Source organism: Hippocampus zosterae, chromosome 12, assembly GCF_025434085.1.
Source record: "Hippocampus zosterae strain Florida chromosome 12, ASM2543408v3, whole genome shotgun sequence".
Classification (NCBI taxonomy): domain Eukaryota; kingdom Metazoa; phylum Chordata; class Actinopteri; order Syngnathiformes; family Syngnathidae; genus Hippocampus; species Hippocampus zosterae.
In genome coordinates, this window is record NC_067462.1 from 10,921,468 (window position 1) to 10,941,281 (window position 19,814).

Below are 19,814 nucleotides of genomic sequence, written 5' to 3' on the forward strand. Positions count from 1 at the left end.
TAGGGTTAGATAGATCGCAGTGCAATTGTTTGTTTTCTCCGGGGCGGATCTAATTAAATAACACAAACGAAAAATACTAATAAAAATAGATCCAACGCACACATGTACATTTTGTTGTGCGAGAAAGACTTCTTCACCGAGCTGAGTTTTATTTACAGGTGCACATGGAATGTGGGGAGTCCGGAAGTGATGTAACACCTCACGCGCCTCATCTGATTGGCTAGCAAATCCGTGGCCTCAGAACGACACGCAGTGAGCCGACTGACATCTCGGGACCCGTCGACGGAGCATGTACGGCGGCAAATGGTAACGAAAAGCTATTTTATTCGTATAGTTTGCGAATTAATAAAACGTTAAAGGCCGTTGGCAATTAACGAGCGTTTGTTTGGCATGTCGGTTTCGGGGAAGCTAAAGGTCCTGCGCGAGGGCAGCTGTCAATTAGCCTCTGTTGCCTTCATGAGACCTGACAGCTACTGATTATAGTACTTGATTGCCAAGTGTTCTTTTTCTGCCTTAAATGTCCCAATAAACGCCCTTTCGCGTATCTTGTAGTTTGAGTCAGCCGATAGAACGTCGTTGGCGAGGAGAGAAGAGTATTAAAGGGTTAGAGTTCATATTCGCCGTCATTATATAACCGAGTGTGTACATGTTAAAACCACATAATAATGTGGCATTTTCTGGGTTTGTTTTTACGAACAGAGAAAGGAAACGGGTGGATGGCGCTGGACTACAGCGCAATATAACATTTTTTATTCTCCAGGAAGTGTTGTGTTTTCATTGTTGGAATATGTGTTGTCACCGTATCTAGTTTATGCCATTTATTGCAGTTGGAACATGAGGATTGTCCGTTTAACACCACATTTTCACTGTTGTTGTAGTTTGCATTAGAGGTTGGCGTAATCATAATTGCTTTGCAGTTGCACAGCATTGCAAATTAGGGATTTAACTATTTGCGCAGTTTTCCTCCATTATTTGCTGAAAAAGGACCGACTCATTATTTTTGTGCTCAGGCTGGAGCACTATCCTGCACAAGTATTGCTTTGGTGCCATCTTGTGGCCTTTTGGTACCACTGAACTATGTTGAAGTGAGTTGAGGGGTGTCACGTAGTGCTTTGTCGTAGTGTTATAACATCTGTTGGCAATTACAACACTTTTTGGTGAAAGGAGAGGGGTTCTAATTCCTATATTTTGTCGTCACGCTAGTGTTAGGAACACTGTGGATTATCAAGGGTATAATTGCTTCCTTGACACGGACAAAACAACAATTATTCATTATTAACCAAAAAGGTATTTACAGTGGAAACGTAATCCAATTTCTTGCTATTTTGGGGGAAAAAATCCAAATCGGGAGTCATGGTAATTGAGTTCAAGTAACATTTTGATTTTTTTTTTTTTGCTTTTATTGAAGAGTTTAGGTAACCACTGCAATATTACACACAAACAATAAAACACTCTCTGAAGACAAACGGTGAAAGTCAACGAGACTTTTCTCACAAACAGTTTGCAAACATTATCTGTCACAAAACTGGAACAATAGTTCATTAGATACAATGCTCTAATAGCCAGGAAAAGGTGTTAATATCATGATCATAGTGAACAGTGTCACATTTTTTATATTGTTATTGATATTGAAATTAAAATAAATTTGAATGAATACAAGATGCCCAAATGTTTTGCAAAAAACACACAACATAAATCAATACATCATAAGTCCCGAAAAGAAGCAGTGTTCCCCCCCCCCCACCCCCCACCCCCCATTGAAGCCCTTGCATTTTGAAAATCGCATTCAACTAAATTACAATGTCAATTTGAACTCTACGAATAGTTCTGCCCTAGTTACCACTGGACTAATGTTTATCTGTAAACCATTTCATTCCCATGTTCCACTTTATATTTGATAGCAAGCGACAACACGTACAACAGCTTCCCTCTTAATGTGAGCACATTTGTATTTTCTGCCTATTTTTAGGTTATATAAAATATTTTACTGAAACAGCAATAAAACATTTATTCGTGATCATCCGTCTGCCAGCCGCTTACCTCCCTTTTCACGACGATGTAGTGTCATAACCACTGTGTTGGCTGATTTCCATTTCCACCGTACGTTTGCAGTCAGCAACAAATGTGTCTCCTGTGTGCATGACTGCTGGATGCTGTGGACTGTCAGGATTGTGTTGTAGCCTCACCGCTGCTGAGCAAGTGTTCACGTGTGTCACTGATGGCTTTGGCTTGTCAGTGGCCGGTGCAATTACAGGTCAACTGCCACAATTAGCCAAATGGAGTCCCCACTCAAGCTGGCATTGCGTAGACAGATACACTCCTGTCATGTCTCTCTGGTTTTAACTATGGCATAAAGATACCTGATACCTGGTTTACAACTCACCTGAGCAACTAGTCTGGTAAAAGCCCAATATCATACTCGCAAGTACTTTTTCCACTCAAGCTGGCATTGCGTAGACAGATACACTCCTGTCGTGTCTCTCTGGTTTTAACTATGGCAGAATGATACCTGGTTTACAACTCACCTGAGCAACTAGTCTGGTAAAAGCCCAATATCATACTCGCAAGTACTTTTTGGGAGGGGGTCGATAAACTGTGCTGTAGAAGTACATTGACATTCAATGTGCATTTTCAGTCCAGTGAGAGGACATGAAGGAACAGAAAAGCATGTGAGGGTTCAAGTTGTTTGTCTTTGTTATTGATTCAGTTTTCTGTTATTTTATAAAATTGAGAATTTGAGATATTGGCGCTGTATTGTGGCAGTGACCTCCAGCCACTTCACAGCAATCAACCGTTTGGGAGAAAATGAACAATTCTTGTTTAAAAAAAAGGTTCGAAGCTGTTTATTGCCACGACCAGTGGAAGTTTATAGACAACATAGATGATTCTTACAAAGTCATCCTTCATTATATGTGGACGAACGCAGCAGAGTTTTGCTTCCGAAATCCGTGACAATTACTAAAAAAATAATTGAAGCCATTTATTCTTCAACTCCTCAGAGGTTGGCATGAGAGGTGACGCAGTTTCAGCTGCATTGTCGGTCAGCCATTTTTCCCAAGGTGAATGGTCGTGTACCAGCTATGAAGTGGTCATCTACTTGAAAACTGAGGAGTGTGTGTATATACAAGCACATCACAACACCGACATCTGATTGGCTCGTTTTACTTTTTCAAGCATTTATTGCAGACCACCAACAAATTAAGTAGATATCAAACTTAAACCCTCAAATCGTGGAATATTTTGGTTTGATGGAATGGGACCTTTTAGCAATGGATATTTAAGCACAAACAGTGCAGCAACACATGTAGACAGACAGAATAGTCAGGCATGTTTTCTTTATCCTCTTCGAAAATGAGTAATATTACTGCAGCTTACTAAGTCAAATGTAAACAAATTCATATATGTCTGTAGAGCTGTATTATATTACCTCCTCGTGGCCAAGGAGCATAATGTTGGGCTGGAACTTGTTGATGATATTTCAATTTAAATGGGGAAAGACAAATTGAGTTATTCGTGTTTTGAGTCTCAAAAAGAATTAAATTCAGTATCACTTTGCAGTTATTTGAATGGTTTGCATATGTCCAGATGATTCTGAGATTTGAAATGATGGCATTATCAGTCAAGACTCTGGTTTTATGCAGCAACAGAAAAACAACCATCGATGCTTGCTTACTTTTGATATCCATTATTTCTGCACGCGTGGCTTTACATGAGATGCCCTTGGAGTTGGAGCTCAGCTCAGTCCAGTATTTGTGCTGAATGTTCCCGTTGCGTGCGGTACAGCCAGTGAAGGTCAATTGAGTGGAACAGGCCAAACAAACATTGGGTTCTGAAATCCCTCGCGCCGCCATGCTTAGCCTATGCGGGGCCGGTTTGTCACATGCATATCAAGCTACAAAACACCAATAGAAACAAGTCAGCCTTGATGGAGAAAGTAAGCACATTTTCATCCCCCACTGCTCCATTGGCTTTACTGAACCCAATCCCTGACGCTGGTCAACCAGTGCCAGGAGTGGATTTTGTTGAGAAGTGGGTTAAGCCCGACAGGGTCTTTACCGTGGTGAGCTTGGGGGAGGCGGGGTCGGTGTATCTTAACTCTACATCAGGGGTATCAAACTCATTTTTGTCGCGGTTTTGGGAAACCATCTAAATGTTTAATCCCCTCCACATGTGACCTTCACAGCGCACAACAAATTGCTGAATAACTAGTTTTAAAATCAGAAGTCCAGAATAATGATTGCTATTGTGAATTACATATGACAATTTGAATTTTTGGTTCAGACCTTAGCAAGCATCATGGAACTTGACATGCTTGATTTACTTTCACGGGCCGCATAAAATGATGTGGCAGGCCAGATCTGGCCCCCGGGCCTTGACTTTGACACCTGTGCTCTACTTTGTTGAAACCCAAGTGTGCAAATATAAAACAGACTTTTCTTAACATGTTCACAATAGTGAAAGAAACAAGACTCGGATCATACAATAAACTGGTTATACATTCAGTGGAACTGCAAAAATCACAGAATCTGATGCAAATTTTAATGAAAATAATGACAGGCTATGTCAGTTTTCCTAATAGAACCCATAGTAAGCTTTGATCCGAATGCGTTCTCTGCAAACGGTTATTGTTTACACGGTTGTGTTGGAGCATGCACGCTCTGGCCTTAATGCATGCCTGCATACATGCACTGCTTTCAAGCACGCTGCTTTGAATGTACTGCGCTCGTGCGATGTGTCTGCTAGCCAAGCTTCTATAATTACCACAGCCTGCAGCGCCTCATGGGGAGCATATTAATACACATGAGTGGAGAATAGGAGCGCATGAACTCGTCATACGGACCCCTCCTGCCTCTTGGCAGGAGTGCTGACATTTGGTGTTTGTTGTGTGTGGACTCGTGCACATTTGATCACAGATGATTATACAACATATTTGATTGGGTGTATTTGTTAAATAGGATGCCCAGCAGATTCATCCCAATTCAGCAAAAAGAAACAACATTACAGAAGGATAGGTGAGCCTATATTACAGAAATTTTCCAGGATTTCAAAACTTAAATGTAATGCTTTAGTCCAGAATGTGCATCTTTTTTGATCGTGTGAACACGACACTTGCAGTGACTCAATACATGTCATCAGAAAACAAATGAACTAGGCGGCATTTTGAAAATAAGAGCATAATTCATCAAAACTGGTGATGAAGTCCTGCCTCCACGAGTGAAAATACAAATGACGCAATGCCATTGTCATATTAATAGTTGACACCCTGTACCAGGGAGCGAGCAATTGTTTGTGGTAAATAAATGCGTGAACATTGAATAATTCACTTCCAACGGAGAAAAAAAAAGTCAAAACAAAGACAAAATTAATAAAAATTGTGACGCGTGAAGTCAACCTCCTTCGCAGATCAATTGTGCTTGACTTTGTTCTGCTGTACTGTATTTCATTTGTCTGGATTGCGACTATTATCATGTGGGGGGGGGGGGGGTGCAGTGCATTTGGTAGTTTACAGCCTTTTTTAAGGGAACCTTCACAGTAGTCGAGATTGTGAACTGGCAGCTCTCCAACTGCAAGTCTTGCATTTGGTCCATTGTGGGCTGAGTATTTAATTCAACTACCTTGGGGGATTGCCTTTGCACAGCTCGTGTGTTTGCCTAACCTCTCACGCAAGAGTCAGTCGCACCTTACACAAACAATTACACAGGTGTAATACGAAGTTGACCACCGTCCTCTCTAAATACAGAAGCCTTTGTAATGGTTGCTCAATACTCTATCTCAATCAGCGGTGCATGTAGATGGTGAAAGGGTAGCACCGTCTTTGTCTAATATAAAAGGCCCTGGAAAGTGTGGGGCGTGGGGGGATTATAACGGGGAGATGCCTTATAAATTTTACATACAGCAGAGAATAATGTTGCGAACAAGCCAGCCAAATTTGAATAAATATCATCGGCAAGTGCCTGAAATTAGGCCTTTCCGTCATCTTGCTGACATTATGGGCATGACCGCCGCTGAATAGCCTCCACGCCCCACTTGACTCTTAGCTTCCACTCACATTTTCACAGTACGTGCTCAAATGTACCTCGGCATATAAAGTATGTCTTTAATGTGAGCCACAATGTGTACTGGCGCGCGGACCGTCCAGAGACGAACAACCATACACGCTCACACCCACACCTAGGGACAGTTTGGAGTGTTCAGTCAGCTTGCCATGCATGTTTTTGGAATTTGGCAGGAAACAGGAGTACCCGGAGAAAACCTACGCAGGCCCATGTAGAACATGCAAACTCCACACAGGAAGCCCAGAGCCGGGATCAAACCCACGTACTCTGCGCTGTGAGGTCGATGCGCTCACCACTGGATCACGGGGCCGCTCGAATTGACAGGGTATTTAACTAAAAAATGAGGGATACACGATAGGTGGATTGTGACAATTCCTTTTGTAATTTCCTCTCACCCCAAATCGGTCAAACTGTGGGTTGTAGGTGGGCTCAGCAGGATAATCTCACAAAGCATTAACAGCCTCTCCAACTTGCAGGTTGCCGCATCACCATTCACTCTGCTGTCCTCAATCTTTTTTGCCAACAGTCACACAGCCAGGCCAATTTTTATCCATCTATCAAAGGCACAAGGACAACAATCTCATGTTAGTCTATTTTTTTGTCGTTGTAACTCAACCGTGTCTCTGTGCCTCTTTTCCTGACTCTTGGTTGAACACATGACATTCTGGTATTTTTTGTTTGCATGAGAAACCCAATGCCTCGAAATAAGGCTCACACCTCATAGCAGCAATCGCCCATCTACTGTGTATATCGGTATAGGTAGCTGGCTGGGCTAGTAGAGAGCTAGTACTGGGATCTGATGAGTTCAAGAACCAAGTCGCTGGCCATAATGCCAATTGTTGCCCCCTTTGGGCCAACATGTCATTGGTTGCCTGCTTTCTGATAGCACTTGGAAAAGTAATCTTGCACTCTGGGTGTGTTTTCTTTTATTGATGTGGGGGACACTGGAGCTGTCAGTGTCACTGTTCCGCTGCTGGTGAAATAGTAATGAGCGTGTATAATGAGCCAGCGCCATTGTGGTTTACAGCTTGTTTGCTCTTGTAGCCAGGCCCCTGTGTTGTAACTGCGTGACTGGCTGTGTTGTGTTTTATCGGAGTATCTTGCCGTGTTGGCAAGAGAGACACAACAATTTAGCTTGGATGGCTACAGTTAGCTCATAGCTGAATCAGTGGGTGCCGAAGCACAAGCACGCGGGGGTCCAATTTATTTTGAGTTGAAAAGCAGTCTCTGAATTCACTTCACTGTATCTTTAATTGAATACGTCATCATGGAGATGACATTCCACATTAAACCGTTGATAACTAACCAAGTGTACGTATGTACACTGTAAACTAGCACGATGCTCTATTACTGCTGGGAATTGGAGCGAAGAGGAACATATGAAAGTATTTATGAAAAGTCAGAACTATTTCTCTTTGTGTCATATCATGGCTCTGTTTGTGTTGCACACGAGCGCACAGGCTGGAGATCAGCCGACCTTTGGACCTTTGGAATTTGGGCTTGACATTATCGCTTGCGGTTCACTGCTCAGCAAACAGCTCAGCTGTTTGAATTACATGCTCCGTTCTTTTTTTTTTTTAATTTTATGTCCAATATTTTGTGCGGCCACTTGCCTCGCTCTGTCAATATTTAACTGGAGACCACTGATTTCGGGAACTCTCCAGCTGACTTGCTGTGTATCTGTACAGTTTAGTTCAGTTCATTTTTATTTTTGGTACATTGTGGCCTGCGAACCATCCCTCCAACATCCATCAATTTCTTCTAAGTGCTGTCGGTGTAATTGGCGAGATTGGCCAAGCTATACACTCTGGGATTGTTGTCACATTGTGACATTGACGATAGCATCTTCTATTTCTTTATCTGCCAGTATGCTTTCTTTTTCTTTGTTTTTTTTGGGGGGGTGGGGGGGTGCAGTCTACAGGCCCTGTGGCACTGTGCTGCCTTTGACAGTACAGTCTTGCAAATACTACCGCCATCTGGATTGCAGGAAGAGTCTCATGACTGTCGGTGGAGATATCGCTATGTGTGTGTGTACTGCGTTGGTCTTCTCCACTACAGCACATGGCCCACACTCTGATAAAAGCAGTCATTATGTGTGCAGTCTCTCATATTGAAAAATTAAATCATTAAAGATGTTCAAAACTGATATGCGTGAATATCTATTGGTCACAATGGAATAGGAATGAAATTCTTTAATGTGTTCTTTAGTGTGGCCAACGCCCTCGGCCATCTGTTCAGAAATTCATTCTGGCCGCCATTTCACACTATTTAGAGGCTGTCTTTATCCTCAACCCAGGACATCAGAGCTCTGCCTGCAGAGTCCCCTGCTGGGGTGGACTTTGAGGCAGGAGATTGGATGGACGCACGCACACACACACACACACACACACACACACACACACACACACACACACACACACACACAAAATCGTGCCTTCTCTCCTCTGCTGTTTTACTGGTGACTCAACCTTTGAGCTGATGCTGTAGTTTCCACAAACAGCAACCTCCTCTGTAGCTTCTCTGACCTCGGGTACTTTCACATATCCTCTCAAACCATGCTGGTCTTGTATGAACTTTAAATATCACTCCTCCGCCCGAACCATTTCCTTTTGCTTTATCTGTGCATTCAGGTGAGAGACAAGGCAGAAGTGAGGCCCCGACTTCAATGTACAACCTCTGAGATGTCCAGCAAACCTTGGGTTAGTACATGCCCAGAAATACACGGTGGTTTGTGTGTGCGTGTGTGAGTGAGAGAGAGTGAAATGTATGGGTAGACTTAAGAGGGATTTTTGAGAGCTGATTAACTGTCGTGAGAGAGAACTTTGTCTGATAAACTGACACCGACTCTCAGTCCTGATTCCTGAGAGAGAGAGAGATAAAACACTGTATGTACTTTACTTTTTACTGCAAAGTGGTGCCTTTCAACCACTAGCCCTTTTTGTTTTTTGTGAAAGCTCAAATCAATTTTTTGATTGGCTTTTACATCTTCGATGTGTTGATGCCGTGCAGTGGCCGCTCATGAAAAGTTGTTGACAAACCCCACACACAGCACGACAATGTGTGTGTGTGTGTGATGGGCTTCATAAAATCATTTCCAAAATCATCTTTAACCTTTTTTCACAATAACTATAAAGAATAGCATTCTCTTTGTCCATATTTTCCCCCTTCTGTAGATTCTCAGTCATCTAGGTCATGGTAATTGGCCAATGTTGACTTGAGGTAACTGGACTCTAATTTGTTTAATTTTGTTGGTTTTTTAGTTTTGTTTTTGTAAAATGTAAAAAAAAAATGATGATAACAAAAAGACTTGTTTTTCCCCATCCATTTGATAAAGATGAGGGGGTGTTCATACAGTAGGCTTTGTGAGGTGAATTGATTCGTGATTTGATTTACGAAAGGATTTTCTTGTTCAGAAAAAAAAAAAACCGGCTCTGTCCTACTTAGAGAGACACCGCCACAGCCCAACCTGCTCTTTCCAGCTGGTGCTGCTCCCAATTACATCCACCTCCCTCTTTGTCCGCTTTCCCCTTCATCTCTCTTTGCTCCTCCTTTTTGAGCCGGTTTGTGAACCTCGTGCTGTCTGCGTCAGACGACTCCATTCATGAAAAGTGTGACGTGAGAGGGTTGGTAACGCTACCACCCGCCCACTCACAGCCTGTGTGCTGCCGGAGAAACCGGAATGCCTGTCATTCTTCAGCCTGTTTGGGTTTTTTCTGTTTGCTGCTTTTTCTCCACCCTGACCAGTAAATTTTACATCCCCTTCATTTTTATCAACCCTGCATCAGTGCTGAGGAAAAAGCATGAAGTTGAGCTCTGTCCAACGTGAGTAGTCATTACATTGGGTGTAGGCCATTCCGAAGGCAGGTGTTTAGCCATTCATCCTTCAACGTGCTTGTGTGTGCTAAGTGAGGGTTTGTGTCGTTGTGTTTATAAGTCAGTCAACTGTTAGTGTGTGCTTGGTGGAGGCACTGCGGCAGCGTGTTGTGCAGTGGTGCGCCGCTGCATGCGTCCGGGAGCTATTTTAGGCTCTGTGGTGGCGATGCTGCTGCTGCTGCTGCTGATTTGTGATGCAGTACGGCCTCGGTGTCCTCTGAAGGACGGGTGAAGATGGTGGCGGACGGAAACACATCCTGCCTCTAGTTAACAAAGAAACACCCTTGAAGATATGAGACTGCTGTTTGTCCGATGCCTTAACTTGGTACACACGTGCCTGAAATCTGCTTGTGCTTGAACACATGCACATCCACTTAACTAGTGTTTCAACTTTCACCACCACTCCCCGCCCCCTCCCATGACTTAATCCATTCCTTTTATTTACACTGCATGGCAACATGAACAGTGGCGCTCATCCTAGTCCTCTGTTACGAAGCATGTTTATGTAACTGCACTGGATGAGTAGCCGACAGCCGCTTTTTAGAGGGCGAAAAATCTCAACAAAATATTCACACCATGACTGATCACTCCAGGCCAATCGGAAGCTTGGGATGGGACCGCAGGGCTTAAAAATGTTTGAGACGGCCGTCAGCAGCACAGTAGCGTAGCGTCGACTCCCGGTCCTGAGATTCTGTGTCTAAATCTTTGGCCTGCCAGAGTGAAGCTTTCTCTGTGCTTGCCTGGATATTTTCCAGGCTACTCTGGCTTCCTCCCGCATTTCAAAAACATGCATCTCTGGTTTATTGAAAATACAAGAATCTCTTGAGGTGTTAATGGTTGTACATACCTATAAGTGCCGTGCAAGGTCTATTCCATTCACCAGCAACCCCAATGAGTACGAGCAGAATCGTCAATTAAGGGATGCATTTTTGAGGTTGCATTAATAATCCAAATTGTATGCTTTTATCTGAATTTGAATAATCAAGTGCTACCTTAAATGTGTATCGCTACCCAATAAGAGGACAGAATCCAGGGGTATTATTTCCACAAAAAGGCATTTATTTGTAATGTTGTTGTTGTTGTTGTTTACTATATATTTGTATATTACAATTAATTGGAAATGACTGCATTGGGTTTCTTATTTTGCGGCATTTCTACCATTGGATAATGTGATTTCTTTAGGAACATGTTAAATATCGCAATGTTCAACACCAATGTCGCACCGGACATTATATCTTTTTTTTTCCCTTCTCAGCTTCATTTTGTTGCATAATATTTTCTCAGTAGGACTGTTTGCTCGTTATCATTGGTGACAACAAGAGTGGTCAGAACTGTATTGCAGTGGGACTGCAAACAAATGTTATCATGGGGTCGGTGGCTGCGTGCCACTCTTGAGACATGCAAAAGAACATGGAACTGGATACAGGATTTTTCACCGGGCAGCGATGATATGTGATCTGTGAATGAAGACTTTGATATGCGATGAGATTCGAACTGGACACTGTAGCAGTATTGCAAATGTTGACCTCAGTAGAGAAGAGTTCAAAAAAATGCTACAGTGGTGACATTTTTGCTCACCTGTGACATATTTGCTAATGTCTACCACATTGTATGTTATGAAATAGTGACTCTCCAGTGATCAATTACCAACCAGTATTCACATTTTTGCACTTTCCTGCTCTTAAGTGCCATAGTCATGTAAACGGTTGACCCAGACAACACAATTTCAGTCCTTTCTTTCTATTTTGGACTACAGAATAAAATGTAATACTCGGTTGATTCCTATTTTCTAACCAATGGGAGTAGAATACACCCGGCGTATAATAGAAGCACTCGTGCTTATTGATTTTTTTGTGGTTGCCTCAGTCTTCTGGGTGCGACTCCCACTGCTTCCCATTTCACTCCTAAGCCCTCAAAACCTGACATGCGTTTCTAAATTGCATATTCCCTTCAAATGGTGTCAGTCGCAGCACCATGTTTGCCTCTTGTGTTGTTGTTTTTTTTTTCCTCCCCCACCGTGTCTTGTTTTTCTTTTTCCTCTCCGTGCTTGTTGTTAGCGGGCCAAGCAGGCCGTCCCTAGTAAAGGAGCACAAGGGGAATTGTTCTGGCAGCAGCTGCTCTGGTCGCAGTGTCGAATGTGTGCGCTGCTGTCCCCTGGCCGTGCAGGGCAGACAGTTCACATGGAGCTGGCTCCTCTTGTGTCCTTTGTTGTCGCTCCCGGTAGTCTTTGCCGTCAGTGCGCGGTTTCTACTGTATGTTGCCGTGAGCAGCCATCACAGTTTCTGGTCGTCCTCTGACTACTGTTTATATTTTTTCCCAAATGCTCTCTTCTGCTTCCAACCCACAAGTTGGCTCCATATTCCACATCACCCCCCCCCCCCTTTCTCCCCCTCCCCCGCATCCTTCTCTGCCTGCCTCATCTGCTTTTTCCTCCTCTACTTTTCCTCTGAGACATTCTCTTCTCCATTGTTGTCTCTTCGTATTCATCCATTCATTCCCCATACCATTTATTATGTTCAGGGTCACAGAGAGGCGGCATGTGGTGTAGAACCGAGATTGATCTCCTGTCAAGAACAAGGCCAGCACACTCACACTTGCATTTACATGTGTTCTCATTGCATTTCTGAATGTTTCAAAATGATCCTCATTCAATAAGTCTTCATATCAGAAGGGAGGCCATCTGCGATCACCGTGGCAATGTCACAGACAATATTCTCATTATTACAAGCAAGTTACTGTCAATGTTTGTAAAGATTTTGTTGGTAACCGTAACACAAAGTAAGAAGGCTTAGTAGACAAATGCTTCCAATTCACTGTGTGATTATAACTTGAACCCATCTGAAGTGGGCTGTTCAATACCCTTCAGTTAGACTTGCTCCCAAGATGAAGGAGTAACGCAAAACCAAGCCTTGGGAGCTCTCATGTTGCTGTGTTTGTAACTAAATGGCTTCTAATGTTGTATGCTCCACCAACTGTAAAGAATTGCAGCAGCAGCTGCTCTCTCTCGCTCGTTTTGTCATCTTTATCTACCAAAATGAGATTGAATTAGTTCATGAATCCTGATCATGAGTTTTAACCGACAAGTGAAGCTGATCTGAGTGTTCAATTCTGTCCCTGCAGACAGGGGCACATTGACCACACATACTGTATTCAGCTTCATGTCATGTGGCCGTTCATTTTTATATACAAACAGCATTTTCACGACCTTTGTGCTGGCACAGTGAACCATTTGGCTAGCAGTGAACGGTTCTGGGTTAGTATTTCAGTTCAGATTGTTCTGTGAGGAGGTTGCATTTTCTCCCTGTGCTTTTATGCATTTTCTTTGGATAGTCCAGCTTCCAGGGCGGCCCGGTAGTCCAGTGGTTAGCACGTCGGCTTCACAGTGCAGAGGTACCGGGTTCGATTCCAGCTCCGGCCTCCCTGTGTGGAGTTTGCATGTTCTCCCCGGGCCTGCGTGGGTTTTCTCCGGGTGCTCCGGTTTCCTCCCACATTCCAAAAACATGCATGGTAGGCTGATTGGACGCTCTAAATTGTCCCTAGGTGTGAATGTGAGCGTGGAGGGTTGTTCGTCTCTGTGTGCCCTGCGATTGGCTGGCAACTGATCCAGGGTGTCCCCCGCCTACTGCCCGAAGACGGCTGGGATAGGCTCCAGCACCCCCGCGACCCTAGTGAGGATCAAGCGGTTCGGAAAATGGATGGATGGATGGATGGATAGTCCAGCTTCCTCCCAACATATGGTAGAAAGACTTTAGAATTTTTTTTTCTTAAAAAATTCATCGGTGCGAATGTGAATGTGCTTGAATGGTTGATTGTTTAAATATCTCCTGTGATTGAGCCAGGACTAGGTTAGGTAGCACCTGGTCTTTCACCTAAAATCGTCTGGGATAGACTCCATCTTCGCCGTGACCGCTGAGCGAGATAAGCAGTATATAATGACGGAAACTGATCTTGTATCTGAACTGATCAGGTCAAGAGGTATGCAAACGACCTAAGTCGCAAAACACTATGGTCAAATTATGAAACGGCATGAAATATGCATTGTCGTCCAGTTCACTTTAAAAAGTAAAGATCTTGACTTTCGACTGTTCTGCCATTCCTCCCTGACCAGTCCGGCGAAGAGTGAAAATGGCACGGGATGGATGCTGTGGCGACATGGCAACGCGTGAATGAAGAAGTGACTTAGGCTCTAAAGTGGTTCTTTGTTTGCCACCCAGCTGTCAGCAAAGGAAGGCTGGTCCTCTGGGACACAGCGGGATCTCCGCTTAATTAGGAGCAGGGTGGTGGAGACGCAGATGATGCCGCAGGTTTTGTCTATGGAAGTGTAAATGCAAAGTGTGTGTGGGCCCCTATATGATGTGGATCCTTTGCTACAAAAAATTATTTTGGGGGTTCTTCATGTTTTTTTTCTGTACAGTATTCTGAAAATGAAAGTAATCTGGCTAGGAATGTTTTTTTCCAATGATGTAAAAGTGTCTTCCCCAGCGACTATGATGAGTAGTCGGATTACTGGCTTCTGTCAGACACGCCCCTGGCTTTTGTGCCCCTCTGGCTAATCCCAACACACATCGTGACAACACAAGGTTTGCTCTATTCAAAGTAAAATTATACATTAGTGTGAGAATAATAGCAGTGGATTGAACAGGCACTGTCGTCTGCGATTGTACAAGCCCGTCCCTAGAGCACTGTCGGGATTTCAGGATCAGACAGTTTTCTCTCTTTTTCTCTCGCCGGCTTCCCAACATTTTCCCCCGTGCATTGTCACTGATTTTGTCACCTCGGAAGGACAATCAGTTTGCCCTTTCGGAAAGTACATTCGAAGATTGTGTAAATTAAACCTCGAAAAACGGGTGCAGACATTAATTAATGCTATTCTACGCCAATATAGATTTTCCATTAGCGATTAATGGATGAGGTCCGGTTCCTGTTCTTCCCGGTGTCCGATGTAGGTGCTGATTCCAGATTGTTCGCACTGATCAAATGAATGCAATAGAGTGACACTCACACAAAGCTTTCATAACCATTATTTAAGACACCGGCTTTAAAGTGGGTCATACACATGTGACACGCCTTCAGTCTTGGCGCGCGTTTCACTCCAGCTGACCACAGCCAGCGACGCTGTTCCGCATCAGCATGGCCCATCTCTAAAAATTATTGGTGGGGTGGAATTACACCTCAGTCCTCGACTCAGATGGCTCGATTGTCTCGGCATTGGAATGGACGGATTTATCGGATACCTGAGAGAGCATTCTCTCGTTCCCCCTGCACTCTCAGCAACCTGCTTAGAGTCAAACCTGCATTATAGATGAGCTCTTGGCAGGTGCTACACTCTCACAGCACTCGGGTTACCCTCCAGGAGATAATTGCACACAGATACAGTACACTCGTTTGCATAAACAACTCAACAACATCTCAACAGATCAGAAAATAATGAGCTTTGGTTTTGATATCGAAATATCAAACAGCAAAATAAATACTGTTCTTTCTTTAGTCAACTCAGTTGGTGTGCTTCATACATGAGTTTCTTCTGAAATACACCTAAATCGAGGACCACATTGTGATTGTACATGTACAGTACATGAACCTTCCATTTAGCCAAATCACCACTCCCACTAGAACTTGATTCCTATCTATAAAACTGTTTGCAGCTACCAGTGAGAACCGGGTCAACAATGGCCGTTTCAGTGTAAAAGGTTGCCAACCCCTGGTGTAGACTTTGTGTCCTCCCCGTTTCCTTCTCTTCTCCTTGCAGGTAGAGATGGAGAGATATATGGAGTCTTTCCCTAAGAATGATTGAGTGTGCCAGAGCTTGAACGGTGGATGCTGCGGCTAACAATGTGTGGCTGTGCCTGCTCAGACGTTGGTCCGTGTGTGCCAGATGTTTGGCTCGGTTTGGCTCTGAGCTCCACTAATACAGAGCAACAGTTTTAATCCCCGCTCAACTGATATAAAGCTCCACCAGCAGCGTCGCAAAGCCCCAACTGTCTGTATGTGCCATCGATTTAGTCTGTTTGACGGAATTTTCCCAGAAATTACACTATTTCCATGATTTTCATCTTTTTTTTTTTTAATCCATAGTATTTTTTTTTCATTTCGTATGGACATGTTGTGATGTTTGTTTGTGATTTGACCACTTCCGGAATGCCTGCACTCTGTAGTTAAAAATAAAAATCATTAATGTAAGCTCATCCCATCGCAGATCTATGAAAGGATTTGTCTTTGCGGAAGTAGTGAGAGCTTAGTGCGATAGTCCTCATCTTGTTTTGGTTTTTGTGAAAGCCCCCAAAAGTAGCTTTATTATTAACATGTGTCTGTGCTGTTTGTATTTTTTCTCAGGTGATTGAAATACTGACAAACCAATGTGTTAGGACCGCTCCTCACCAGGTGTACATAACCCATATTCATGCATGACATCATGGGAAGTTCCCCCGAGGTGCTCTCATGGACTTCCTGCCCCAGCATGCTGGTGGGCAAGCTGAAGGAGGAGCTCAAACTCAGTGTAGTCGGGGACTCCATGAAGAAATCAAATGTACCAAACTCTCAAACGCAGCCTCCTCCGGCTCATCCCCCGATATTACCCCCTCAGATCATCACGGACCTGGCCCCGCCCACGCACCTGCCCATGCCCCTGCAGCTTCTGCAACCGCCAAACCAGGACGAGGAGACGGTGCTCGGGGGTTTGAGTCCCCCAAATACGGCCTTGAGCGTGGACTCCACGCGGAGCGAGGGCGGCCACTTTGACAACAGTGTTCTTCAACTGCAGGAGCACGACCACGAGGAACCAATCTCGCCGGCCTCCCGCGAGCACGGTGGCTGCGGGAGCGGAATGGAGGAGCAGACAGGAGATAAGGACTGTCATTTGGACCATAGCAGCGAGGACAGACAAGGTCACCCGCAACACCCCGATGACATCAAGCTGCATTTCCAAAGAACAGGGCCCGGGTCGGGTGGCTTTCTGGAGGGGCTTTTCGGCTGTCTCAAACCGGTCTGGAACATCATTGGAAAGACTTATTCCACAGAATACAAGCTACAACAACAAGGTGAGCTTATGGCTGCTCTGCATGAAGCTGAGCTGTTTGTCAGTTTGAATTGAGGTCAGGAAGAAGGTAGATTCACTACGCTGGAGGCTGCGGGGTGCGAGTGTGGTCAGACAGAATTGGGCTGAGTCTCCTGGTTGATGTTCCAAATGACCTCAGTGGTTTATCTCCACCCACCTACCATATTTCCTCAGATAGTGACCAGGGGCAGTTTATGAGTGATAGGCTTTTATTAGGGGGAGCTTAATTTTTAAGAATGTATTTTGACCTGTTGTACATTATTGCAATCTAGATTCATTTTTAATTGTGTCATGACTGTCATGTTACGTTTGGAAAGAAGTATTTTTTTTAAAAAATATTATTCATGTTATTCTGTTTTGTATAGGCTAAATGTTATTTTGCCACCACTCACTGAGGTGTGTGCTTTATTTAATATTTATTTGGGTTTTTTTTTCTGGGTACTACTTCATTGTCATACTTTTTTGTCCTGAATGGAACTATTGTAATGCCCTGTGATTGGCTGGCAACCAGTCCAGGGTGTAGTCGGCCTTTTGCTGGACTTCACCCAAGACTGTAATTAGGGCAAATACAATAGAGAGTAAATGGGATGAAATGACTTTGAAACACATTGTAAATGACTGTGTAAAATCCACTGTCCAGCTCCTCATTCATTTTCTTTCACTTCCTCTGAAGCCCACCGTAAACATCAATTGTACAGCTACCATGTCTGCCCATAGAGAGAGACACCACCTGTTTTGTTTTTTTGTTTGCAGGAAGGGAACAAATGAAGCAATAATTAAGGATGACGTTTCTTTATTAAGTTGTCATGGCAGTTAATTTCTACCATTACAGTCACAAGACAGAGCAATTAGAGAATTGCGACACCTATTATGTTTGCTTTCAACTTTTATTTTCTCAGTGGAAAACACAACACTCGACTGCATCCAACTTTCCATTACCCTGTTTCCAGACATGTGGGAGGTTCCGTTTGAGGAAATCTCAGAGTTGCAGTGGCTGGGTAGCGGTGCTCAGGGAGCCGTCTTCCTGGGCAAATTCCGCTCTGAGGAGGTGGCCATCAAGAAGGTGCGTGAACAGAAGGAGACGGACATTAAGCACTTGCGGAAACTCAAACATCCTAACATCATCAGCTTCAAGTAGGTCTCCGACCATTTGGTTTGCACCATGTTGCCTGCACTGCTGCTCTGCTCACCCATTTGCCGTGTTCTACCAAGGGGGGTGTGCACTCAGGCGCCTTGTTACTGTATAATCATGGAGTACTGCGCTCAAGGCCAGCTCTACGAGGTGCTTAGGGCAGGGCGGAAAGTGACCCCCAGGCTTCTGGTGGACTGGGCCTCAGGCATCGCCAGCGGCATGAACTACCTTCACCTCCACAAGATCATCCACAGGGATCTCAAATCTCCCAAGTGAGTTTCCTGCAGTGCGTAGGTGCTGGACTCTATCCTAGCTGTTTTCGGCGCGGTAGACCCTGATTTGGTTGCCAGCCAATCGCAGGGCACATAGAGACAAACAAACACTCACAATTACACCTAAGGACAATTTAGAGTGTTCCATTGCCCAGCCACGAATGTTTTTGGAGTCCAAAAACATTGCGCGCAGTTGTTTCACTATGTTGTACAATGACTTAAGCAGACAATTCAGCTTTTCATTTCTAAGTAGTGTGACATTAACCTTCAGGATGTTAATAATCAAGTGGCCTTTATGCGAGTGAAGTCGCTTGCCCTGAACATCCTGTGCACAGCATCCGTATCCCCCATGTCTTGAATCAATATTGGCGTGCTGCAGTGCTGCCTACGCTGTATTAGTCAGCAGACCCATTTCAGGCTGAGTCTTCTGGAAAGGTCATCCTCCTTTGATTAATTGGATGAATCACGCCCAGCAAGATTTTCAAAACGAGTTTTCGTCATGTTTTGATGCTTTTTATCCCAAACTGTCTCCCTACCTTGTACTGTGTACATATACTGTATGTAAAAATATAGCATTACTTTATTTCTTTTAAAGTAGGGTGCCTCTGTTTTTGACAATCTCAATCAGACACTTCATGGTTTAAAATTGTGTAAAAACACAAGATCTCGCAGCACAAGAAGGCATATCCAGTTAAGCCATACTTAAGTTTCATTTGATTGTTTTACATTCATGGTCTGTAATTGCATTTCTACAAATACCAGTACTCACTGTCAATATTGCTTTGACCACAGCCTTTTCTGACCTACGTACCAATTCAGCTGACATATGCATTGTAGGAATGGGACTCTGGTAAACTGAAAAGCCCTGTTTTACGAATTATTAAAAAATAAAAATCATAATTTGAAATAGACAAATGTGATTAACTGTATGTCCTATGTAGATTAAATGAAATGTATTTCTTGCCAAAAAACAAAATATTAATTAAACATTCATCAAATTCAAACATACCGATTTTATAACAGATTTCACAAAGCTTCACATAGGTCCAATTTGTGCTTTAAAAATGCGTTTTCATTCCATTTATATATACAGTATATATAATATGTACATTTTAATGTGCAGTGTGTAGAAATCAGTGTCATCTAGTGGTGAGCTAATAGAATGCAACAACCTAAGAAGCACGTGCATTATTGGCGCACACCACATTAAGACCACCAACAATTTCTTCAGCAAAGGTGCACGCAAAATGTGATTTCAAACGACTTCTAGTATTCCCCTCAAGTGATGGAGTAAGTGCATGGCAGTTGTTGCATATGCTGTTAACATTATGTTGAGGAACTACATTCGCAAAGTCTGTCTCCTTAGAATATCTGCAGCAGAAGATTAGCGATTACTTCACCTGCAATAACATAAAAAAATGTTAATG

The 19,814-nt window shown here is 43.6% G+C and overlaps 1 protein-coding gene across 3 annotated transcripts in view; it reads left to right on the plus strand.

Moving 5' to 3' along the window:
* The first annotated feature begins 206 nt into the window (after positions 1-206).
* Positions 207-19,814, plus strand: part of si:ch211-45c16.2 (mitogen-activated protein kinase kinase kinase 13) — a 29,207-nt gene continuing 9,599 nt past the window's right edge. The window contains exons 1-5 of one of the 3 annotated variants that reach the window (XM_052081446.1): positions 8,418-8,586; positions 8,687-8,755; positions 16,263-16,966; positions 17,934-18,117; positions 18,196-18,387. In XM_052081446.1, coding sequence (XP_051937406.1) covers positions 16,330-16,966; positions 17,934-18,117; positions 18,196-18,387 — 1,013 coding nt within the window. In that variant the 5' untranslated portion in view covers positions 8,418-8,586; positions 8,687-8,755; positions 16,263-16,329. Of the gene's footprint in view, positions 307-8,417; positions 8,587-8,686; positions 8,756-9,372; positions 9,879-16,262; positions 16,967-17,933; positions 18,118-18,195; positions 18,388-19,814 lie in introns of those variants that run through there. The other 2 variants (XM_052081450.1, XM_052081447.1) reach the window with 2 other exon arrangements.